This window comes from Montipora foliosa, chromosome 4 (genome assembly GCF_036669935.1).
Source record: "Montipora foliosa isolate CH-2021 chromosome 4, ASM3666993v2, whole genome shotgun sequence".
Classification (NCBI taxonomy): Eukaryota; Metazoa; Cnidaria; class Anthozoa; order Scleractinia; family Acroporidae; genus Montipora; species Montipora foliosa.
The window spans coordinates 26,138,126-26,164,458 of NC_090872.1; the positions used below are offsets into that span (position 1 = coordinate 26,138,126).

The 26,333-nt window shown below is 39.0% G+C and overlaps 1 protein-coding gene across 5 annotated transcripts in view; it reads left to right on the top strand.

Annotated features, from left to right (window-relative positions):
- The window catches only part of LOC138000454 (gelsolin, cytoplasmic-like), a 66,491-nt gene extending 41,046 nt beyond the window's left edge, over positions 1–25,445 (top strand). The window contains exons 2-27 of one of the 5 annotated variants that reach the window (XM_068846886.1): positions 1,624–1,698; positions 2,166–2,231; positions 4,216–4,293; positions 6,017–6,069; positions 6,642–6,747; positions 7,805–7,915; positions 8,940–9,006; positions 9,896–10,031; positions 11,010–11,088; positions 12,146–12,244; positions 12,677–12,830; positions 13,098–13,195; positions 13,508–13,645; positions 14,180–14,266; positions 14,625–14,696; positions 15,666–15,779; positions 16,958–17,041; positions 17,130–17,191; positions 17,707–17,800; positions 17,879–17,971; positions 18,155–18,199; positions 19,148–19,213; positions 20,471–20,596; positions 22,394–22,477; positions 23,352–23,486; positions 24,303–25,445. In XM_068846886.1, coding sequence (XP_068702987.1) covers positions 1,624–1,698; positions 2,166–2,231; positions 4,216–4,293; positions 6,017–6,069; positions 6,642–6,747; positions 7,805–7,915; positions 8,940–9,006; positions 9,896–10,031; positions 11,010–11,088; positions 12,146–12,244; positions 12,677–12,830; positions 13,098–13,195; positions 13,508–13,645; positions 14,180–14,266; positions 14,625–14,696; positions 15,666–15,779; positions 16,958–17,041; positions 17,130–17,191; positions 17,707–17,800; positions 17,879–17,971; positions 18,155–18,199; positions 19,148–19,213; positions 20,471–20,596; positions 22,394–22,477; positions 23,352–23,486; positions 24,303–24,416 — 2,436 coding nt within the window. In that variant the 3' untranslated portion in view covers positions 24,417–25,445. Of the gene's footprint in view, positions 1–1,623; positions 1,699–2,165; positions 2,232–4,215; positions 4,294–6,016; positions 6,070–6,641; positions 6,748–7,804; positions 7,916–8,939; positions 9,007–9,895; positions 10,032–11,009; positions 11,089–12,145; positions 12,245–12,676; positions 12,831–13,097; positions 13,196–13,507; positions 13,646–14,179; positions 14,267–14,624; positions 14,697–15,665; positions 15,780–16,957; positions 17,042–17,129; positions 17,192–17,706; positions 17,801–17,878; positions 17,972–18,154; positions 18,200–19,147; positions 19,214–20,470; positions 20,597–22,393; positions 22,478–23,351; positions 23,487–23,815; positions 24,251–24,302 lie in introns of those variants that run through there. The other 4 variants (XM_068846888.1, XM_068846889.1, XM_068846890.1 and 1 more) reach the window with 4 other exon arrangements.
- Positions 25,446–26,333: the final 888 nt, after the last annotated feature.

The following is a 26,333-nucleotide window of genomic DNA, read 5'->3' on the forward strand; positions in this document are numbered from 1 at the left end:
CATAAATAAGCACTTTAACATTCTTACTTCTTCCCAGTGATGTACCCAAATATTCACATCACCACCTCTTATTGCTTTCAGACGTTCTAACCACTTCGGCGACATACATTACCCACCAGCCCACAAATACAGCCGCTTAAAAGATCATACAAATGCGAAACTAACTGCCTCACAAGCAATTACATAACTGACGGAGGAACTGACAAAACATTTTCGGCCACTTAAGAGACAAGACGAATTCCACACTACATTGACTGTAACTCAAGAAGTCTTATTTACATGATACACTGTAGATGCTGCAACAAATAATACATCGAAGAGACAAAGCGGAGATTTAATGACCGTTTCAACGAAGAACGACGTCCCATTGACAGACCCACTTTGTCTTCAAGACAAACAACTGTTTCTGAACATTTCACCAGCAATAACCACACGCCTCACGCTATGGAACTCATTCCTTTGGAACTCATCTACACATCTCGTGATTCCACATGCAAAGCCAGAGAACCGTTTCTTATCGACAGGGGCCAAACACTTGAACCCAAAGGAATAAACAAAAGAGAAGAATTGTATGTAACCCTATATATATATACATTATCTGTAATCGAATACCTAATTTTCTTATGGCTTATCATGATTTGAATTTCAAAAAAATGTAACGGCAAATTACCTAATTCCCTGAAGAAGTCAGGTCGTGCCTGACGAAACATTGCTAAAACAAAAAAATATATAACCTCACAACATTACGACCAGCCTTGCATTTTTCTTTTGTTATTGGTCTAAACATTATTTTCTGGTTAGACCTCCCAAGATCCGGCACTTGTACTTTGTTCAGCTGGCCCTTGCATTAAAAATTGTCTGCAAGTATATTTAATGAGCAATGAGCACATGTATTGTTCATTTAGGCACATCTATAATTTTTGCTGCCCTCAGTCAATTCTCGACAGATTCCGCTTTTCTTTTGATCAGCGCCAAGTCCACGGACTCTGGCCACAGCCAAAGCAAGTCGTCCACAAATCACGGTCTTCCGGCTCTTCTGCGCATTCTCGGGAATTAAAAAATAATAATAACGGTTGTCAACGGTTTTGGGTGTGGTCCGATTTCGTGTTCTTGGCGCTGACCAAAAGAAAAGTGAATTATGGGAACGCGAATGCCCTCAGCCAAACAACGACAGTTAATTGACCGGCCATCTTTTAGTTGAGGATGCGAGGACGTGAAGATGAATTTGAAATTCTTCCTACTTCCAATTTAATTCATAGACAATCCTCCTCTTTCCGTAAGCTCCCAATTAGTAAAACGAAGACAACCGTCACGAGAACGTCGTCTAAAGTATTCTAACATTTTCGCTACTTAGGAGTGTCGTTAGGAGTGTCACTGAAAAGTGTGTGCCAGCTTTCGGGAATTAAATAAATACGGACGATGCGCATGCCTGATGAGAAAAATGAACTTTTATCATTGGATGCCTACATGCACCGTCTTAACTCCGTTTTCTAACTGCCGTTTTGATGCAGACTAATGTCATTTGACTTCCCTTTGCAGTTATTCCGACACAAAATCGGTGTATATTCCTTCAGACTATTAGAACTGAGAGTATAGCACTGAAGACTGATTTTTCGCTTGCAGAAACTGAAAGTAGTACCTCAAGATGTCAGCACGTATGGCTCGTTTTATTCAGGGGACTCTTATATCTGCTTATCTGTAAGTCCACTTTGCTCAAGTTTAGGTCTGTCTGTCTGTCTGTCTGTCTATCTAACTATCTAACTGGTCATACACAAAGAAAAATGAACATGCAGAAATGCCTATAGTAAGATGGCGAAGAACTCGACTCAAAGCCGGTCAGGGCCATTACAATTGTTTGTTCAAATTTCCGTGGGCTTTGGATTATATCAAACTTTATCTTTTTAGTTAAAAGATAGATTAATTAAGATTAAGTTGCAATCAAAATATATGCCATAATTTGAGTTGAGAATTACAAAAGTGAATGTCAATATAAAATGCAAGATGACCCTGTAAAGATTACACCAGAACTCAAGGCGTTTATTGTTGTTTTAATTGCATTTCTACTTCCATTTGGCTTTCCACATTTCTTTTATCATCATCACAGTTAGATTTTTCACGTCATTCCATCTCAATCCTTTTCTTCGTGTTGTAACTTTGAACTTTAGACGAGAAAAGTGGAATCGCATTTGGAATGGGATATTCATTTTTGGCTTGGAAGCAGCACTTCTCAGGTTGGTCTAGTTACCTTAATCACTTTGTGCTTTGGGCGAGTTGGAGCCAATAAAGAACTTTTCAAATTTAACCACCGAAGTAGAGGTGGCTAGTAGTGGATATTTAACGAGCCGTGAAGGTGTAATAATTGTTTTAGTATATACTATTATCACATACGGGGCAAAATTACCTAATACTGATTGGCTGAGGCGGAGAGCATTTTTTCTTAATCACGAGGGCACTTTTGGTAATCAAGAGGGCATGATTAACTTGACTCTGATTGGTTAACAGTTGCCTATTCAGACCGAGGAAAGCTACGTACAAGAGAACCTTCTTACCGATTCTGACTCTGATTAAACTGCTTTTTCCACATATAAAATACATTTAATTTTAAACACTATTTCTGTTGACAGCAACGATTTATCGAATCGAACCTTAACCGAATGAAAGCGTGTTAAGTTGATTGTCGTTTGTCGCGGCATTAGTGAACGGACTTCTCTCAATAAATTTGCCCTTTATGTGATAAACATGTAATCACAATGTGACCTCGTTTAATTAAGGATTATTTTCACTTGTATTTTCAAAGTTTTCCAAATTGCCCTCCTTGCTTCGCGACTCGGGCAATTTTGAGAAAACTTTGAAAATACGCGTGAAATTAATCCTTATTCGCCCTCAGGTCCATGCAATTACATACACAAACAGTGCGATAACATAGCAGAAAAAGATGGTTTTAACTCATTTCTTCCTGCAACTATTACAATAATTCGGACGGTTGCTCGGAGGTGAATAGTTAAAAATTATTCCATGAGCGCGCGTTGGATATGAGATGGTAAATAGCCAACGAGGCGCGTATAACCAGTCTCACATCCAACAAGCGCGAATGGAGTAATTGTTTTATTAAATGCCTTAAACTCCAAAAGTTTAAAAAGTACGAAATACGAGCGAAAAAAGCGAGCAAATTCGAGCGAAATCGAAAAACTTGATGAGAACTGATGCGATGTTGTGTAATACCTTGTGGTCAGACAGACGCTGGCTCATCACAAGAACATTTATTAACTTTTCGCGTACTTCTAAACGTCGGAATTGATCCAAACTTTCCGCTAAAACTTTTTTTTTTTGCTTTCTTCAGAGAGAAATTTCGCTTTCGGGCGAAAAAAAATGTTATCTTAGCAACGCTTAGCGTAATCATTTACCATATAAGGTCAAACTAAGGTATATAACCTGATAACCGAGATTGAGTGAACCAATCAGAGCACAAGAAATGCATAGGATATTCGGAGTTTGAGTAGCCAATCAGAGCGCGTCTTCAACTCTATCCACTGTTTTAGAACAGACAATGAGGAAATCGTATGAACGCGAATGTATTTCGCGATCTATGTGCTCAAGTGCTGTATGGAAATTTCTCAAAATTGCACGAGCCATAAGGAAGTGCGATTTGAGATCACGAGAGACCATATGCTCGATTTTATATTTATCATATACTCAGCAAAATCACTCCATCGCTTTGTTTCCATAGCAACTTCCGCATTGCACTCTATAACCTCTTTTTCACTCTGGTACCTATTTATACGTTCGTCATTGACGAATCAGAACGCGACATTTCGTTGAGAACCATGGCCAGTGAAGGGTGTTAGGCTGCAGTCGGGAATGATATATGGAACGCATAAAAAAGTCTACGGATTCACTGCATTCTTCTTTCGTATGTGAAATGGTTCGAACAGGAACAGGTGAAAGAGTCACTTTCTAGTGAAAATGAAATAATAAGGGCTTGTACTATGCGTCGATCTTCAGTATAGTATACAACTTAAGATTGTAATTGCTTTCTAGCCCTAACAGAATAGTGGTTTATGCTTTGGGTATTTGACCGGAATCTCTTCGCCAAAAAAATAATGTAGGCGCCATATAAGTAGAGGCTACACTCAGGAACAAGATTCATAGGAAGACGTAATTACGCCAAAATATAGTTTGTGAAACGCGAATGTCAGATAAAATATACTTTAACAGGATGAGCAAGGTGTCGCTGCTTACAAGACAGTGGAGTTGGATGACCATCTAGGAGGTGGACCAGTACAATACAGAGAGGTAAAACTGGGGCAGAAAACTCTAAAGTTTCTTAACAGATTCCCCTAGGAGAGTATTGTGAAAGGGAAAACCCGCTTGAAGGGCACAGATATAGAGAGACTGTGTCGGTGTATATGAGATGGCGGTGTTTTTCGACGTACGCGTGGGCTAGACATTTGTTCTTTTCGACGCTAACTTCCTACTTTACCACAGTATTTCTTGATGTTTTTGTCATCTGTGTATATGTTCAACGTTATGTCAAATTTAACAGTGTTAACAATTCTCTAAATTTAGTCCTTGTTGAGTTGTTAGGTCAGTGCTGTTGTATGTGTTTTTTGTCTTTAATACCAGGAATTGCGCAGTGGTGAGAGCACTCGTCTACCACAAATGTTGCCCGGGTCCAATTCCCATACTCGGCGTCATATGTGGGTTGAGTTTGTTGGTTCTCTACTCTGCACCGAGAGGTTTCCTCCGGGTACTCCGGTTTCCCCTCTCCCCAAAAACAATTTGACTTAATTTGCGTTAATTGTTAATTTCAGTTTACAGTGTCCCCAATTAGCGCTCCAGCGCTAGAACGACTAGACACTTAATTAATAAAGTTCCTTTCCTCTCAGTCCTTTTCCTTTTACCTAAATAGAGTTTGATGCAAACAACTAGGGATGGCTGTCTAACTTCTAATTAGCCCATTATGTTTACTTTAGGACAGTAAAAAAATGTACTCTAATTTATTTTACCAAGTTGACACTAATCTTGTTAATGCACTTCTTTTAATTTGGTTACGAACTGAATAAAGTTGTAGTTACAAAATGCTCAGAATTTAAAGGGAGCGCGTGAGGGTTGGCTGCCACCTTTTAAAGGGAACCTCCGCTAAAACAAGAAAGTAACTTTAAACCACAAAACATAATGTTTACAATCAAAGTTAACTTAACTTTTTCCAATGAAAGCGTTTGTATCCGAAAATGAATTTCAAAAACGCTTGTTTTGTCTTTCAAATTTCCCGGGCACCACCATCTTGAAAAATTGTGACGTGTCGTGGTTTCCCTATCGTTCCAGAACCAACGCTCTTTGTGTCAGCCACAATTTTTCAAGATGGCAGCTTCCGGGAAATTTGATAGCCAAAACAGGCGTTTTAGAACTTCATTTTTATCCGATACAAACGCTTTCATTTGAAAACGTTTGAGCAATTTTAACAAACACTATGTTCTGCGGTTTAAAGTTATTTTCTTGTTTTAGTGGTGTTTCGTTCGTAATCGGGTATCTCTTAGGCCAGGCAAGCACTTGCGACGAAAGCACAAACCCTTAAGGCATTGATTAATAACAAGTTAATGCGCATGGATATGTTGCTTGTGCTTATGTTTGTGTCATTATATAGTGACAACCAGGCTTGAGGGTCCCCCCGGCAAAAGATGAGATGTATTGAAGTCGTTAAAATCAATCGTCTTTAAAAATAGGCGACGTCAGTTGTTTCCTTTGCAATGTATTTCGGGGCACCGCGGTAAACGAGCCAAGCCAGATTATAATTTGTCTCCGGCATCGGGATCATTTCATTCGAAAATATTCATGAGGAGCATTCTACATCTTTGTGGGAGTGTGGGATCAAGCTAAAGCGCATAACAAAGAACGTTGAACCTGGTGTGAAAAGTGCGAATTCCACCAATTGTCCAAGACTGTACTCTTTCAGTTCTTTTCTGAGATGTTAAAACAAAATGCTGACACGATAACTGCCTTGTATTTCTTCCTACAGGTTCAAGACCACGAATCAAGGAAATTTTTATCATATTTTCCCAAAGGAATCAGGTGTGTAACGCAATGATATTTCTCTTTGTTTACAGTTTCAGCTGTAATAATTTTTGATAAAGTCCGGCAAACTGAGGATCTTTTGACAACTGTTTTCGTTGTTGTTGTTATGAAATCATCCAAGAGATTGATTACCATTGCGAGAATTGGCGTAATTGTTTGCTGCTTAGCAGCCTCTTACGAAAGTGAATATTACCGCCAAAACCTGGTATAAAAGGAAGACTAAAAAATATGTTTGTTTGCAAAATTTGAGCAGATAAAGAAAAATCCAAAGCTCTTGTTTTTTTATATACTGATACGCACATCTTACAAACTTGAAAAAACGCAAGCAGCGGTTAAAATACGTTGGCGAAAAAGGTCAGTAACATTTTATGTGTAGTTAGGAAGTATTTTGTAAGACGATAAGACGAAAAGCTACATTTCAATCAATATGAGAAGCCATGTTGGTAGTAGCTTTTAAAAGCATCGCTTGAGAAGAGCCTAATTCACTGGATCTGTTGAGCACGCGCAGTGAATGTTGGAAGCCGTTTGAAGCTGTTTGATTCGTTCGTTGATTTTTTTGTTTTTATCAGGTACCTTGAAGGTGGAGTTGAATCGGGCTTCAAGAAAGTACAAAGAGGTGTATACGAGAAAAGACTCTTTCACGTCAAGGGAAAAAGAAACGTGCGAGTATCACAGGTCAGTTAAAACAACTGATATTCCACATGTGGCCACTGAGGACCGGGCTTTGGGTATACTTCCTATTCTCAGAACTCTTCTCCTTGATTTTCCCTTTTATGTACCCAGGGTAGGACCATACTATACTCGGATATCCGGCCGTTGGTGGCTCGTTTTGCTCACGAGAGTAGTTGGTATTTATTTATTTATTTATTTATTTATGACGAGCCACCAGCGGGTGGCAACTGTGACCTGAGCCTAGGGTCCAACATATCACCGAAATGTAGTTGGTATTCGTTAATCTTGGAGAAGTGACATATGTCCACTGAGAAGCAAACTACTTTCCATCGATCGCGTTAGAGATGTAGACTCCTCATTTACAACAAAGTGTTTTCTATTTTTGCATCACTGCAAATGGGTTTAGCTAGGCTAGTGAAGTACTTGTGTCGAAATCCCGACCGAGGTTGGGATTTCCTCGTAGTTCTCGGGTTTTCCTCCCTCATCGAATTCAACTCTACTTACATCTGCCTTTGGAGATGGCTCCATGATCAAATCAACCATATATAGTCAGCCTTGGTCTCCTCTAGCCAAATATGCCCTTTCAATCCTATCTCGTAGACCTGAGTTATTCTAAACTAGTTCCGTACGTATACTACGAGGAAGAATGCGTATGGCAGTGAAATACTTTAAATACCAAAAGTTAAAATTCTCATTGCAACCAAGGTTGGCATGCAATCAGACGTCATAGTTTGTGACTGTTACCCAACGTTTTGACACAGACTCTAGTGTCTTCTTCAGGGAATGAAGATAAAGACCCTGATGAAGAAACAAGACGACAGAGGTGTCTAAACATAGGGTCTTTGAATTACAACCTTTTGTTAAGCCTCATTCAAATTTCTCCAAACCAAATTAGCATCAAACTATGTCTGATACTGTATTTACGTTATATCACTGTACCATGACCGATCCTGCCGCACAATACGCAAATCACCACAGAGGACGATATATTGAGGTTGATAGGAGAGGGAGGAGATAGTACCAGTACTTTTAAAATTGACTGCCTTTTTTTTGTCCTCAGGTCGAACTTCATTACTCGTTACTCAACAAAGGTGATGTCTTTATTCTCGACGAAGGTATGACTATTCACTGCTGGAATGGATCGCAATGCAGCAGAACAGAGCGGATGAAGGTAAATAAACAGAGGCTTTGATAAACAAACCAGGTGGTTTTCACGTTACGTCATTGCCGCCATGTTGTTGGACGAAAAGAACAAATCTCTCATTAGCTGAGGTTACACTAGCCCTTTTACCCATGGGTAAATAGCGTTTAACCACGGGCAAGGATGGTTTTGTGTGTAGCCGCTTTCCCTAGACCGAAACTGCCCTAGACTTATTTCCGTGGATACATAAAAAAGAACAAAAGAACTTCTTATGACAGTTCCTGAAACTAATGAAAAGTACAGTTTATCTGCTCCCTGAGGTGGCTTGGCCAATCATAAACCAGAACTAATTTGCAAGATCAGTGGACTCATCTCTAATTATATTTTATCCTGAGGGGAGTCTTGTACTGTGTAACCGCATCCCCAAGGGTAACATAAAACCTGAGCGGAACCAAACCCAAGCCATTTATCCTCTGCAAGGCCCCAAACCCATGGTGTGTGTACCAGCAATTGTACATTTCAGCATTGTTATCTGTGTCTCTAGAGATTGATTGCAAACCACCTGTGGATATCTGCACACTTGAAGCTCTTTTTGAGGCCTTGAAAACTTCATTTGATACGGCGATGAATAAAGAAACTATCGCTATGTTTGTGCTTTTTTAGGCCAAAATTAGAATTGATTTTGAGATGAATCATCAGGTCGAGCTTGCTCATCATTCCATGACACGTTTCCTCCATCTGTGTCTATCTTCCATTGCCTTTGGTAGTTCTTCTAACCTGCATCTTGTATCTTCTATCAATTGGTCAATGTAAGTCTTCTTGGGGCGTCCTGCCGATTGATTACCATGCCTGGGATATCCCCAGCAACCTCATCTCTATTGCACCAACAATGCCCAGAAAATCGCATCCTTTGTTGAGATGAATACCAAGGCTTTTTCCTCGAGATTTCTTGCGAGGTACGCGGAGTATTAGCGTTACCCTTGTGTGATCCGGTTAAACCAGTAAAGAGATGATTTTGATGTGACTGGTGCAAATTTTTTTCATGAGTTTCTAGGGAATTGAAGTCGCAAGGAGAATACGAGATGAAGAAAGAGGAGGAAAAGCTAAGCTTGTCATCATAGGTATTTCCATTTCATCAGCAATCCTCAGACAAAGAAAAATTCCGAAAAAAACCAAGCTATCATTCAACGATCCTCTTGACCGAGCAGATCGAAGACTCCGAAATCCTCAGATAATAAGATGCAATTAAAGAATTTAAAGTTTAAGAATCGTGAATCCACAAAATTTTGACCACTGTGATGACGAATATCGTTGTCGATAAGAGTACAAACAAGGCTGAACCACTTTCGATTTGTTTTTTACCACAATATTCAACGCCAAAGCAAGTTTTTATTTCAGAGCGTGACCAAAATCATGAGACAAAGAAAGAGCAAGCAGTTCTATAACTTTCTCGCAATATGATTGGTTTGTTTCCCAAAATGGGCTTTCCTGATTGGCTATTACATTGCTGGACAAATTGACGCGAGCATGACGCGTAGAGCGTTGTCTAGACTCTTATCGACAACGGCAAATTAGCCAATCAGATTGCGAGATTACAAGCAATTGTGGTAAAAATTATATTTGCAACCAGTACATAGAACTTTGAATTTCTAACTTTTTAAAAAAGACGATTCAAACCCTTGTAGATATAGGCAAGTTTTAGTGCCTTCACTGCATACTTCAGTTGTGATTCTCACTTTTAGTAGAGGGGAACTCTTTTATTTGGCACTCAGCTATATATGGTATAATGTGCGTACATGCGAAGCTTTTGAAATTGTTTTCAGTTTTAAACACTCGTTTGTTACTTTTATATTTTATCGTTTTGACTTTTCGTAAAATGTTTTCCTTTTATTTTACTATCTTACGTAATTCTATCTTTTAATATATTTTGAAAGGGTTTCAGAATATCTTTAGGTTAAACGCTTTATAAATTAAAATTAATTATTCTTATCATTATTATTATTATTACAGACGAGTCTAGGGATTATCGAGATGAAAACAATTTTTTCGATGCACTTGGGTCACGCGGTGAAATCAAAGATGCTTCGGAAGGCGGCGATGACGTGGCTTTTGAAAAGCACAATCAACAAAGCGTTAGCCTTTACAGGTATCGAATTAATTAAACTCAGAGCACTAGTTAATTAAGGAACTGCTGGAAAAGAGGTAGCTTGCCTTGTCCAAAAATTCATTTTATCAGAAGAAAGCTTAAATTTTATAAACATCACCGAGAGTCCCTTTAAATCTAAATAGCATCTGCCTATTAAGGACGGTGCCTACTATTGTTATTGTGCATACCTTCTGCGCATCTCGAGATACTCGAGTTTTCCAGTGATGCTTACTGATACAGGGATATTTTAATTTGCGCGGCTTAAAACTATCCGTATAAAGTACATCTTAGTAAGTGCTCTTGGTATCCAAAAAAAAATTGGGGGTAACCATGCATTTTTTGAGAGATAATTAAGCTTCAATTTGAGAAAGCACGCCATACATTGCTTTGTATTTTAAAGCTGTTCACAAATATTATTCACTAATTATCTTTGGAAAATGCGTGGTTAACCCCAATTCAGTTTCTCTTTGGATTTCAGTAACACTTGTTGAGATCTACTTTTCCTTCATAATCATATGAACCGGAGCAAATTAACCTTTGAATTAGTAGTCCTTAAGAACTAGATCAACACACTTAGAGTTGAGTTTTATCTCAGCAGTTTTGGGGAATAAGGTAAGAGTCGGACAGTTCTGAGTTAATACTTGAGTAAAAGAGTAAGTGGAAACTTCGTGGTATTTGTTATACAGATCGTGCATCACATTTATTCTTGGACAAAACTATACTGCGCAGGCGCATTTTAGAAGACGCAAGCTGCGAATTTCAAAATGTTTAGCCGCCATCTTGAATTTTGAAGCAGGGGAAGGCTGGAGAGTTGCAAACGTCTACCAAAGCAATTTTCGAATCCCAAAACGTTGCTGTACATGAGAACTGCCGCGAGCAAAGAAAGGAAATCGAACTTTATATTAATTCGCCTGCAATGCTAGGCATGAGAAGAGAAAGTGTCCCTGGATGTACTGAATTAACTGGTTTGCTTTACAGGGTTTCTGACGAAAGTGGAACCCTTGAGATGACACCTGTCAGTGAAATTCCACTCAAAAAAGAACATCTGGATTCCAATGTGAGTCGGTGCCTCAAATCTTCTCAATTTGGGAGCTTAAAGGGGTACCTTCATGCTAAATTTACTGTTTTTAGGGCAAAACTATATACAAATCTAAATTACTGCTCTAGCCCACACGTATACCATTCCTAAAAACTCACTGAGATGATACAAAATATAATATGGCACAAAGAGCTATTAGAATTTAATTTGGGGAAGTTTCAAAGGAAAATCTCTCAAACTTGACAAAATTGGCCATTTTTTTCAAGTTTCAATCCATTTCCATTCCCTCCATCCATCCTTGGCTGCAAACAAGAAAGAATGGCTTCGGTGCACTTCAATGGCCATTAGCAACAAAACTACAGCATTATTTTTTGGTCTTCACTGACGGAAAGACGTCTTTTAATGTTTTGAATTTTGACTAAAATAGCGTGACACTGGCCCTTTAATAAGCACGCGACGTTTCTCAGACGTTTTTGAGACGCGGACGGCAACCGGAAAAGAGCATTTCGTGACAGTGGTGTCTCCCAGATTTTTCTACTAATCATCTCTAATGGCGGAAAGCTACTTCGTAATGAGAATGTGGTTTTGTGAAGACAAGTTAAAAGGCAAAACCATCTCTTCCGGTTGCCGTCCGTGTCTCAAATGTCCCCTGCTCAGGCTACCTAGTCGAGATGGCGTTTTAAGATCAGTAAAGGCCCTGAGTGCGCACAATCAAATTTTAAAAATCAATCAAATAAAGTAACTGTAATGAGACTTTCGAGTGTCGATAGAAATCTCTCAAGTGATTTGGGTTGTATTAGAACGCTCCGTAATTGGATCTAAAAGACACTTTCAGTTATTCGAAGGCAAATGCAAAAACAATTGAAACCTTCGGTTTCCTCAGTGGTTATCTGCCGCTTAAAATCTCCTGCACAGTTTGATTGGCACATTCTCAGTCAATTGTCTGCGTTCAGTGATCATCGAATTTTTATCGAAAACCGCTTAAAATGTTCCTTTCCTCTTTCATGTTGGTCCGTGTTGTGCTCTGGAATACATTGTAAATGGAAGAATAAACTAGATGCATTTTGCTTTGCAGGACTGTTTCATACTAGATTGTGGCAGCAGTGGCATATTTGTGTGGGTCGGCAAAAAATGCACTGACGCAGAAAAGAAAGCTGGAATGACGAATGGAATGGTATTGACTTAATAACTTACTTTATTTTTTTCCTGTGGAATCGACGTCAGCTTTGACTATCCTTATCTTACCCATAATAGTTTTACTCGACAAACGTAACCCTGCATCACCATTAAACAGGGTCACCTATTGAGCGCTTTCTTCAAACATATTTGATGTTTACTCATATTTTATTTATCTAACAATAATCTACATAACTGCTAGTTTATGTCAAATCATGCGCTGGTTTCTTGAGTAGGTAATCGAGAACGGAAATCGAACCCGATTCTGGCACATTGGATAAGAAACGCCATAACATCCATAGTGCTCCTAACCTATCAAGCTGAGAACGCGATAAAGGACAAATGACACGTTTAATGGGTGCTAGATCATTCATTCTTGCTACGGTTAGCTTCCAGAGCTTCTAACATTTTGTCATTATGTTAATTCCAGGAGTTCATTAACAAGAAGGGCTACCCCAACTGGACACAGGTCACACGTGTGGTGCAGGGAGGAGAGACCCCGATATTCAAACAGTTTTTCTCTGGTTGGAGGGACGAGGGTGAACAAGTAGGCCTTGGAAAAGTGTTTCGTCAAGGAGCTTTGGGTAAGCATCCCAAAAAATCTCAAGCAAGCAAATTTAAGCGAAGACGCAAGCCACTAAAAATCAAACGACGACGATCATGAGTTTGCATCAGTTACGTCCTTCCCCTTGCTTTGCTAGTGACACGAGATATCAACGCAAGCGTTCGGTTAAATTTTGGGTTATTAGCCATGAAAAATCAAAGAAACCTGTTTGATTTTAGCCGATTTCCGGTGACTGGTTAGCTAAAGGAGATAGAGACAAGCTTGAAAGTTTGCTTTCTTGTTACAGCTAAACAGAGCAATGAAAAATTTGATGCCAGTCAACTGCACGACCAACAAAAACCGAAGACAGAAATCCTTCCAGATGATGGAACAGGCGAGGTCGAGGTGAGTAGATTATCCCATGACGCATCGTCACTGTTTTGTAACTGCCATCAACCGAGCGGCGTCTTCCCATTTTTTTTTGTTTTATTGCTATAAACAGGGCGAGAGTTGCCTTTTTTAGTCCGCCTATCCATTAGAGTACGTAAGACAATATGACTTTGTGTAATGGTGCCTATAACTGCTATTAGATTTTGAATTGACACTTCTCATGGTTATGTTTTTGTTTGCGACAATTGAAATGTTTTTCAGTAAATGAAAAAAAATTCTTAATTTCCTGTATCCTTCGGCTACGCCGGTTTTCTATCTCCCAAACAGATTTGGCGGGTCGAGGATCGAGACTTGGTTCCCTGGGAACCAAATCTTCATGGAGTATTCTTTAGTGGAGACTCATACGTGATCAAGTACAGCTACACTAGCAACTGGAGGCGAAGGATAATAATCTACTTTTGGCAGGTATATAACCAACGTTCGAAAAACGTATCCTTCCTTTGCCTGAACTCAACTTGAGTATTACTGTATTGAAAATGCGCTGTGTAAATGATCATCACCAGGATAATCTGTCATCCTTATCAGATTAATTTATAGATTATTAAAGGGAGCAGTTTTATTCAAAAACTGTTAAAACGCAGTTTTTCACGGCTTTCAACTTACTCTGTGACTTATTTTTATTTTTGTTTTTGATGGGAGTTGAATGCTGAGGTATTCAATAGAACGCGTACATAATTGACCTCTCGATCTTTGTAGGGTCTTTTCGGGGTCCAAGCAAACACAATCAGCGATACGACAGAACTGAACAAAAACTGTTAACAATACTAACTGGCCAGAGGCAAACCAGTTGGCTATTTTCAAGTGCAGCCGAGAAGTTGAACCATGGATTATTACCATGATCAAATTCAAAGAGAGGTCAGAAAGGATCTCAAGGCAAACATCCTAACCACGGAGTGGCACTGCCCGTAACAAGGTGTTTTTTTCAAAATTTTCTCTCAGGGCCAGAAGAGTAGCATAGAGGAACGAGCAGCAGCAGCCATACTGGCAGATCAAATGGACAAGAAGCTCGGAGGAATAGCAACACAGGTTATCGCACACAATCTTACTGCTTTCAATAAATCAGTTGTATTGTAACTATCGTTGAGGTCGTTAAGATGACCCTTGATCTCCAATCGAAAGCAACTTGCCTGTCCTTTGCATCACCGAAAAACTACATTCATTTACATACTGAAGTGGTAAGCACTTAAGTGCTCTGGCAAACAGATGAAAAACAAGATGGCGGTGGTTTTAGGCTTTATTGCAAACGTTAAAGTGAGTGGTAAACTTTGTGGCAAGTGTGTTGTATTATTGCGCAAATTTGTCGCAAGCGTGTTTGCGTGCATACGAGAGGAATTTTGGTACGATTTGAGAGTTTTTGTTGATATACCTGTCTTTGTGAAATAAGGTTCGAGTGGTGCAAAACAAAGAACCGGAGCACTTTTTGAGGATGTTTAGAGGGCGCTTCATTATTCTCGAGGTAAGTTTCTTTAGTTGATTGTTTACATTGGTTTTAAATCCTAAAGGCCGGGACACACCAGGCGATAAGTCGCTGCGACACGTCGCGGGGACAAGTCGCCGCAACAATTCGCCTTGTGTGACACGGTTAATTTCATGAAAATCATTGTCGCTGCGGCAGAATTTTGTCGCCGCGATCAGTCGCATGAATTCAAACCAGTTTGAATTCGTGCGGCTTATCGCAGCGACAAAATTAGCGAAAGCAGCGTTGTCGCACCGTGCGTACACGTCGCTGCGACAAAATATAAATGAACCAATGAGAGAGCGTCATATGGTCAGCCATATTGAATTAGAAAACTATATCACATTCCCCCTCATACGAGATCACTGGGTGTGCACCGAGCAGTCGTCTTGTCGCAGCGACTTGTTTTGCAAGTAGTACACATGGAGCAACTTGTCGCAGAGACATGTCGCTGCGACTTGTCGCCTAGTGCGTCCCGGCCTTAAAGCACTTCCAGGAGGAGGGGAAGGAGTTGTATGGACAGTTTTCCTCTGCAACTAAGTTAGAAAGTTCCTTATGAAGGCTAGTTAACAGTGCATTGTTTGAAGACTACAGTGGAACCTCAATTGAGCGACACCCTAAGAATTTGAAAGGAAGCGGTAAGGCTGCGTCACTTTTAGTGCAATTTTCGAAACCCAGCTGATGTCGAGACGACAAATCCTCTGGTTTACACAAGCGGTTTTTAAAATGGGTGTTACGATTAAACAAAAATTGTATCTACTTGCTACTGAAATCATGAACAAAAGTCCGGTTCAGATAGTACTCTTTCCTGGTTTTCATGTCATATGCACCAAAATCTACTGTATTCTGTATACTGTATTTTTGAAGTTTCTTACTTCGCCTGCTTATTCGTTCGTTTTCATTTTCCTCAACGGATCAGTTTGAAAAAAATGTATCCTATCACAGTCTCTTGACTGATTTTCTTCACAGGGTGGTAAAGGAGTAGGATTTCAGGCCGGATCAGAAAATGACACTTATGACAGTGAAGGCAAAAGAATGTTTCACGTGCGTGGCTCATCTGATATGAATGCTAAAGCCATTCAGGTAATCATCACTTAACAAAATAGAGCTGTTGCCAATTCAGTGCCGTAGGCCAATCGCCATAGACGAGGACAATCAAATGAACCAATGATCTCGCAAAGGAAATTCATGCAGCCGCCGCTTAACGCGAGGGGAAAAGTGGGCACGCACTGAACACTGAACAAGACTATTCTGTACCCCTGACAGGCTGAAAATTCGACGCAGCTGGAATTTTTAACCCAAAAATAGGAAGTTCAACCGCTATAATAAGTTAAAGCACTTGTGGCGGATATCTTCCTACGGCTATCCCCGTTCAATTTAAAACTAGACTTTTAAAGTTGGTTAGAATGCCCCACTAAGAATTTATTTCATATTGGAGAATGATAAATAAATTGACTCTTAAGGTGATTCCCTATAAGTAGAACTTGCCATAGATTTCCAATGAAATTTCGCACGCTGTTTTAACATGTCAAGGAAATGAAAAAAATGTAACTAAAAAATGGGGAGGTCACGGTGCTGGTTTCCCTGGTACGACGCTGACAAATACAGGTATTTGAGCAACTTTGATTATTGCAGCGCACCCCCAATGTTGGACAAATTTAGCTTGATTTTATAAATGTAATCCAACGTATACGTATAACGCACAGCGTGGTGTTATTCTATGGTTAATTCAAGTATGTACCTGAAAAGTGTATTTGAATACCTTTACCTCTGAGCACTTAACACTCCAAAATGTATTTAGCTAGAATGTAGGTTGTTCGACTCGCAATGGCTCCTTCCGTACAATTTTATGAAGTTGCCAAGAACTGGCCATTAATGATTTTTTTACTACTCCAGGAAGACAGCGTTGTCAGCAAATATAAAATAAAAAAAGGCGGTCACCGTATTTGTTCAGGAGAAAATAGCCATTCCATGACGGATTATGACTGGTGTCATTGAAAATCCGCTGTTTTATCAATGTGCCCTCGCTACTGCGCGTGCTAATGACGGAAGAAATTATGCGCAGTAAGGTTGCTCAAAACCAGGGAATCACTATAAGAGGTGAGGACTTATGATCCAGTGAAAGTTGAAATGGGGACAAAAACGGGGACAACTGAGGCAAACGTGGAGTCGTGCGCTCAATTAAAAGGAAAGGCTAAACAGCCAATCAAAGCAGCATGGCCGTCATGTTTGTTTGTTATAATTTTGTTGGATCTATTCAGGTTCCTCGTAGAGCAGCCTCTCTTAACTCAGGAGACATATTTGTTTTGGAAACGATCCAAATCGTTTACTTGTGGAGAGGGAGGGTAAGTACAGGCAGCTTTTATTCGTCCTTAAAAAATTGAAATCTTTGACGAAGTATTCTTCTGTTAATTGTTTTGAATTGCTAAACAGGACGCATGCGCAGCTGAAGGGAGGAACGCTAGGAAGCTTATTGACTACCTTATGGTTGGCAGGTATGAAAACGATATACATATACATTTTTCGAAAGAAAGCACATTTTTGTAGGTAGTGGCAAAAGCCAAATACCAATACGAATCCCTAAATCTTTAAATAAACATGAGCCCATGGTCAGGAGAAATCGACAGCAACGGGCTTCACATGTGGTAACTGTTACACGTCACAATTATTCAAAAGTTGGAAACAAAAACAAGTGATTATGAACCCATTTGTTTGGGATACAACCACTAAATTCAAACATTTCTTACTGCAAAGACAATTTTTATAGGCCTAAAGTCAGTTTTTTTCCTGTTGGAATGGAGGTTTTCCTTAAGATTGCTTCGCCTGCGAAACCATTTGGCAGACCTTTCTCGTCAGTTATAATTCTTGAATAATTGATTATACCTTTGGGATTCAGAATGATCAACAGAGCAAGCCGAATCGATCTTGGTCTTTACAAATGCCACGACACACATCAAGTATGGAAGTTGTACGTTACAGAAATATGGTGTTTAATTTTGCGTGTTGATAGGGAAGTGGAGCCAGTTCGGGAAGGAAAAGAACCTCAAAATTTTTGGAAAGCTATTGGTGGATTCGAAGAATACGCCACAGGGAAGAAAGTAGAGGTAAACGCATGAATTCCATGCATTTTAGAACACTCTTCTTGACTCCATCGCCAAAGTCACCTCTAATTTTCGTTTCAGAAGGAGAAACCGCAGTACCCGCCACGACTTTTTCAGTGCTCCAATGCTTCCGGAGCCTTTAAAGTGGAAGAAATCTTTGAATTTTCACAAGAGGTAAAATAAACAAGTGGAGAGAAAAATAAATAAATGGAAAAACAGCCTTCCTTGCCATGAGTTTCGAGTAGTTTCGAGTATTTTTTTTTCAATTCTCCACTTGGTGCTTGAATAATGCAACCAGCTTTCTCAACAAATTATTTAAATACGAATTTCATGTTCATTCATGATTTTTAATACTAGGACCTTATTGAGGATGATGTTATGTTTCTGGACACTTACGACGAGGTAAAATATGCATGCAGCACGTTTCTGCAGCTCATACGTATACCTAAGAGAATATAATTTGAGAAATACTAGAAAGCCTTTAATTTAATGCAGTTTAGTTAACAGAAACGCCCGCAAAGAGCGCTAGCTAAAAAGGAGACAGAATGGAACTAGAAGAAAGCACTAACTGCAGTCGCATGCTTTTTTTATTTATATATTTATTTATATTAATTTACAAAAGAAACGTAGTTTTCGAAAAGCCTTCTCGTCCAGCTACAATTTATGCTTTCATTTCTGTGTCGTCACCAAAGTGCTTTCGGACTGTTGTGAGGCAAGCTGAACCTGTGCCAATCAAAGCTCTTTTAATTAAGTTTGTACCAACAGGGAACTAGTTTAAAAAGTTAAGAATTTTGCTGACTTAACGACGGTGCCTACTAATTCCAAGATATTTTTGCCCCGGTTTATGATTATGTAGGAAATGTAGATCTTAAAAAGTGTTTTTGAAATCTAAAAAAAAATTGGAGGTAACCTCGCATTTTTCAAAGATAATTCATCAATGATATTTGTAAAGAGCTTTAAAATACAAAGCAATGTATGGCGTTCCTTCTCAACTGGAAGCTTAATTATCTCTCAAAAATGCATGGTTGCTCTCAATTTTCTTTTTGGGTATCAAGAGTACTTACTAAGATCCACTTTCTCCGGATAGTTTTAAGCCGCAAAATATCTCTGTAAAAGTGAGCATCACCGATTGGAAACCCGAATATCTCGAGATGCGCAGAACGTATGCCCAATAACAATAGTAGGCACCGTTTAAGCTAGGTGCATTGAGCTGCTTCAAGGCACGCGGTTTGGGCCAATAACAGCGCTTTTTAAAATAGCACTTACTAGTACAAATGAATAGATTTTTTACCACTAAATTATTGTTTCCTCTTTTAAGGAAGAAGTCAAAGTGTTCTTGCTTTATCTTAGGTTTTTGTCTGGATTGGAGAGGGAGCAAACGAAGTCGAGAAAGGAGAAGCTGTCACAGTAGCGATGGTAACTTCAAATAGTTTTTTTTTGTTTTTCAATGGTTCACGATAAACCTAGAGAGCATTTTTGTCTTAAAAGTCTTAGTACTATAGAAACTTTCATTTCAATTCTTGGCATGACAGTTACGTTTTTAATAATGACGAGGCTTCACCAGACTGCGGGAACACAGTTGTTTGCTCATCCAAAAACGATCAATGTTCATAATATGTTTTTTTTGTTTTTATTTATTTTGTTTTTCACTGGTCTTCAAAGACGCTCTGAACGATTTAGTTCGTCCAGACTTATAATGCGTCCCTCACCCGTCTTTATAAGAGACGAATTAAATGACAAAAACTAAAAAACGCATTAAATTAAATTACCCAAGGTCGCCCAGAGGCATTATACGTCTCTAGTATAAGAACGGCCAATGTGCCAAAACGCTCGTGTTCCACGGGTACGGCGCTTGTTTTAGGTCAGTAGGGACTTTACGATCTACGACGGCGACGTCGACGAGAACGTCACCTCAAAAGATAACTTTGCGCTATCGTAAGTTTCTCGCGGTTAGGCCATCTCGTTCACGTGGTACAATGTGGGCGAAGATATAAATTGAAACGAACAGTTTCAGAGTAAAAACTAGAAAATTATAGATTCACATTTTTGCGCTCGTGTTGTCGTCAAAACCTCAAATTTGGTGATTTCATATCGTTGTTGTGCAGAGTATCGTACGAATTGGTGCTAAAATGCGTGCGCACGTGCAGCACGATTACTTTTCCTCTTTTAAGCAATGATATTGTTGTTTCGTGGCGTTGTCATTGACAACCGCGTCGTAGTTCGAAAAGTCCCTAGTCTTGAGGCTGGAAAACGTTGAACTGTTCTTTGCCCCGTGCATTTAGACTTTTTTAAGAGAGAATCCAACAGATGTGGCTGTGTTATTAAGCCTATGAATTGAATGAAGGCTACCGCTGTTAAGAGGCAGTTCAAACGTAGTGATACCTAGAAAAGTGAACGATTTGTATGGTTGCAGATCACATCCCAATGAGACCCTCTCCTAACACTAAACCCAACCCTAACGAACTAGAACGAAGTAATTAACGCGGTTAATCCCTAAAAAAACCTAATTCAAACGGGTAAAAAGTATCTTATTCCAAATTTCTTTTCTCTAAGGATGTCATGGTTGGTGCGCTTTGATTCGTTAGAGATAAACGGGGCTTGAATATGTAATGAACCCAACGGATTAGTGAACGACGTGGTGCTCAAGAATATAGCCTCATTTTGTAATTGCAGGATTACGTGCGGTCCGATCCAACTGGTCGAAGCTTGGAAGACACAATGATGATTCAAGTGAAACAGGGTTACGAGCCGCTAAATTTCACAGGACATTTTCATGCTTGGGACAGAGACAAATGGAGTGTAAGTGGATCGTCTTCCTTCATAGCTTCTGGGGAGAATTGGTATCTAGTATAATTGTTTCTGATTGCTTCAATGTGACTCGGTTTATTGGAAATTATTGATGCTTTCACCTTTTTTTGCTCCGACTTTGGTACAATAATAATTAAGGTAACAAAGGATATTTAGTAAATAAACCCCGCCTGGCGGCTGGGTTGTAGGCTGATAATGTCCGCGGCTGAGATATCTCCGAAAAATCGAAGTTTCGAGGGCAAATATGAAATTTTGAGGACAATCTCTTAGCGAAGGCGAAGGACATTATCAGCCAACATATCAGCAAGCCAGAAAGGGTCTTATTTATATTTATTTTATAACCCTCCTGGCCATGGAATTTTCATATTGCGGAAAAACGCTCGTAAAAAGCCAGTATTGATCTGATGGCGATACTTCGTATTTTTTCTATGCATTGTTCAGTTTTTGACCAGAAAGAAAGCGCGTCGGTCTCGGGAATGAAAACTTGGAAACAACGCTCTTTTTTCCTCACGGAAAAATAAATTTTAACTATGAAAGACAGAATGTGCAAAGTTTGGATGACAGTGTTTTCATGTGAGCGTGGCTGGAAATTTTTTCTCCTTCAAACGGTTGGTTTATTTTACAGTTAGTAAAAACAATGTATTAAATTCTCTACTCTATAAAATGACTCAGTTTAAGTTTGGGTAGGATTAAATCTCTAAATACCTTAAATATTATGTTAATGGACTTTCTTGTACTTTCCGGTACTTTGCGACCAGCTTTTTAATGTCACTATCACTAGACTCCAGAAAACGAGTTTGTTTTTCTTCCATGAAAAATGAAAATTCTTCTGCTGCCTTTTTTCCGCTGGTTTTTTTTTTCTTTTCAACGGAAGTGTTTGGCTACAGAATTTCGCAGGGCAAATATCCACGCAAACGGGGATTATTGCGTGATTACAGTCCCGTAAGTTTGCACCACGTGCCGTAAATTAGCAAATAAAATCAAGTGGAACGCGGTTTTTTTAAGAACTGGCTAAACACTGCCACTTCTAGATTCCAAAACTCTACAATGTGCGCAATCCATACCCTGAGCAATCGCCAAAAATATCTTAAGAACGGTGCCTACTATTGTTATTGCGCATACGTTTTGCACATCTCGAGATACTCGGGTTTCATATCGGTCAGGATCGGTCAAGGTTTTTGGGTATACGGTATACAGGGGCTTTTTAAATTTTAAATCGGGTATACGGTATATTGCAGCTTAAATACGGGTATTCGGTATATCACTTTCTTTGAATTTCAGGTATACAGTATACAATGCTTCCATTACTTTTGGGTTTATTTGGATGAATTTGGGGTATTTTTGGGTATTTTGGCGTATTTTTTTCGGGTATACTGGTATACCACTACCCCACCTCCCCCCCCCCCCCCCCGTCCTGGCCGACCCTGATCGGCGATGCTTACTAACGGTGTAAGTAGATCTTAGTAAGAACTCTAGGTATCCAAAAAGAAAATTGGGGGTAACCATGCATTTTTGAGAGATAATTAACCTTCAATTTGAGAAAGAACGCCATACATTGCTTTGTATTTGAAAGCTTTTTACAAATATTATTCATGAATTATTTTTAAAAAATGCGTGATTACCCCAATGTTTCTTTTTGGATTTCAACAACACTTGTTAATCATAAACCGGAGCAAAAATACCTTTGAATTAGTAGGCACCGTCCTTAATAGGTTGATGATAAAGGAAGACCGTTTTTCAGCTAACTTTATTATCAAAGTCGCTTTTTATTGATATCTTCTCTCTTAGGAAGGGAAGACTTACGATGAGATAAAAAGGGAACTGAGTGACGATGCAAATAGGAAGGTCTCCGAAATAAGAATTGACCAGAAGGTAATTCAAAGATGCATATCACTGCGCCAGTACCGGGCAGGGGTACTTGCAGGAAAGGCCTGCTCCGCTCGTTTCCCGTGTTTTAGGCCTCCCAACCACCTCATGTTAAAATTTCTGTTACATTACATTGTCATCGATCGACCAAACCTTTACCTTCTGGCGCTGAGTGACATTCAATGTGGCAAAGTACAAGTCACTCACTGTGGATGATCGCTGTATTGCCTTCTACATACATGTTGTTTTGCGACTTGAACTGATGATGCTAAGAAAAGCCCTTTACACTACTGGTACTTGTGAACTTCATCTCGTCATGTCATGCATGTCCATACTTATCCTTCGTACGGTTCTCGCTCTTACGATCCATCCTTCTTTCCAACATACCTCTACCTTTTTGTAGAGTCCATGACTCAGCACCATACAGGACTACACTCTAAACCATTGACTTTTGATAACCCCCTTCTTCTTACTGAATTTCGTTTTAAAGTGCGATGACCATATTTTTAACACCTTACCAAATTAAGATGCTTTCTTTTCTTTCTCCCTTCAAAAGCACGAGACATGCGGGCAACTTTGAAGTCTTCTTAGCCATATTTCTCTTTTCTTATCACCGAATCTCATGGCCTTCGTCTTGATAACGCACTACATTAATCACTCGGAAGCTTTCTTCAGAACCAGACCCTAGACTTAATCTGGTTGCCGGTGCACATGGGTTCAAAGTTCACTAACAGATAGCGTTTTCTGTTCGAAATAGTGACATGTATAAACAAATGCAAAATGAAGGAAAATTATTGACAAATACAAATAAAATGGGTCATAGACCTAATCCTTAATTATTCTGGACTAAATCATGCAAAGTGTTTAATTCATGTTTTAGATGGTTAAAGGAATGAATCACAACAACAACAATGAACTCGGATTCAATGAAGTGGATGGCGGTTGCTTTGCCTATGAAAGCCTGACCCAACCACATCATTTACTTCCCGGTGGCATCGATAAAACCAAAAGGGAGGTAAGGTTATCCATGCAAGTTGCTAAACTCAGTCGGAGGTCAAAGACGTATACTTAATAATTAGATATATGATTGACTATGAGGTTGTTTAATATGCTAGCCAGCGAGCCATGCGAGCCAGGGCTCGCATGGCTCGCTGGCTCGCAGTTGTCAAGACCTACTGACTATCAGAGATGAGTGAAACTTGCATTCGAGACATAAATCCCAGTGGCTAAATCCCGATAACAATTTGACTACTATAGTTCGGATGTTCAGCCTCAGAGCCACACTAAACTTGTGGAAGCCGCCAAGTAATTGATTGTCAATCCGGTTGCTTTTGCCGTACTTAGGTCAAGGCTGAAATGTCAGCTGATGACAGAACTGGACATGCAGGAGAAGCAAACCATAGATAACGAGATGAAGCAAGCTTTTTTTGCACTGAACATCGACTGGCCGACAAGACAATGACACATTTTAAAGCCAATCTGTGAACGTAACAACTCAAAGTCACAGAGGCTTTTAATAATGCAGGGACACTCAACGAAAAATATTTCCAAAAGGCATAATAATAGAGCGTTTTCACTCACGTGACCAGCAGTTAGTGAGTTTTTGTTTCTAATTTGCGTTCAGAAAACTATTTCAATGAAAATTATCGTCTTAATGTGTAATAAACAGCTTACGTTGACTGTATTCACTCGTTGTTTGTGTCAAAAACCCTCAGTCGCTCGTACCTCGCTCGTTCGGGTTTTTGACACAAACAACTCGTGAATAAAACCCCGTACGCCGTACTTTCTATGAAGTAAACTAGATGTCTTTGCATTTTTGTTTTTCTGTTAGAGCTACCTATCAAACGAGGAGTTTTTCTTGGTATTCGACATGGACAGGACTGAATTTCAGTCATTACCCCGGTGGAAACAAGTTCAACTAAAAAAAGAAAAAGGATTGTTTTGATTGGTTCAAACAAATTCGTTTTCACAGTACATTGTAGGAATAAGATCGACTAAGGGTGCGTTCCGGCAATTGACCATATACCGGAATAGGAATACTGCCATGGAATAAAAGTTAGAAATCCTTCGATTTTACGATGATTCACATGAAACTTGTCAAACACTTGCTAATATGCTATTTTAAACATATCTTTATCATCCTTGTTGCTACAAAACGCCAAACATACCGTTTTAAATCATCACTTCACGTGTTCTTATTCCGGAATAGGATCAATCGATCGAACCCGCCCTAAGTCTCGGAAGTAACCTAGATGTACGATTTTTTAATTAATATACGGGAAAACTTGTATTTTCACAGATGAAACTAAGTGAAATCTCAACTCTCCAACGACTTGTTTTCTGATTAACTGGGTTTTAGCTGAGAAATTATATCGTTTGGCCCAGTTCATCATAGCTTCTTCGCACAAAAGGCTTTACTTCTCAGACAAAATTTATCAAAATCCTGGAGTAGATCGACGGAAAATGAAGTAAATTAAAGAAAAAAAAGGATTTGATACATTATTTGAAAATTCAGCACTTTCAACACTGTTAGAGTGATGCGTGAGTTGGCGATGCTCTTTTTCTTCTTTTATAAGGTTTCATAAATATTTGGCTGTAACACTAGCAAATTTATTTGAATTAAGCAAGAATTGACGTTTTTATTCGGCACCACTCTTTGTAACAATATTCACTTAATTTTGTACACAATCTCAAATAGTGAATTTTTCAACAGAGATATTTTAAGTTGCATTTCTTAGATAGACATACTTTTATTGTCTGTTATACATTGCAGACCGTCAAATTAAAGGTTGAATCATGTATAACGTGACTAGAAATATTTACAAGCACAGATGAAATTTAACAATTATAGTAAATGGCGGACATGAATATGACCTCCAGGCATTTTTAACTCTGGAGGTCAGTATAGCTTTATCATAAATACTTATGTATAGTTTTTCTTATTCTGCTAGGGAAAATAAAACTTGTTGTTGTTGTTGTTGTTGTTGTTGTTGAATATTTACAAGTGGGAATATAACCAATAACTTCGATATAACAATAAAACTATTAATTTAAGCTGCAAAAGGCGATGATTATAGAAGGATGAGAAAAAAGGTTATAAAGCTAAAACGGGACGTGTACCAAGCAGACAGAATGACATTCAGAAAACGCAGCCGGAATATTTTTTGTTTTCATTTCAAAGTTTGTGCGCTGTGCTAAATTCTCAATTCTTGTATATTGGCTGATGAGAGTGCGTTGATGACCCTCTGCGCCCTTGAGAGTTAATAACTTTCTGTCCCCTCCCGGAAGGGGTGCTGTTGAGAACACCATGGACCGCTTTGACAGTTCTAGTACTCCCAGTTGGAAAAAATTAAAGTGGTTTACCTGTAATAGTTATTTTAAAACACGTCTTTTGTCAAGTCAATTTTTATTCAACTCACTGAATATTATATACATATTAAGAATTAGGGTAATTTATACATTAGTATTATACCAAATCGTGGCTACAATGCATATTGTAGAAAAGAGAAGAATTACAATAATTTGTAATTCCTATGTAACAATAATTGGCAAAAAAGTATTAAGGAAAAGAAAGAACAATAAGTTACTAAATATTCTTTTATGTGTATAGAGTTTGGGACACCTAAATATATAGTTGGTAAACTAATGGAGTGGGTGCCTCGTTTGTTAAATTCAATAGATGGTTTTCACCTGACATCACAGCAGACTGAGTATGTTGGTGCACAGAACAATAGAGAAATAGGTCTTTTGGGAATTTGATTCTATTACAATTCAAAGCATGAGCCATAATCACGTGATTGAAAACCATCTGTACACTCGGTTTCGATACTTAAAGAGCTAGAGACTTTCAGCCTTAAGTATC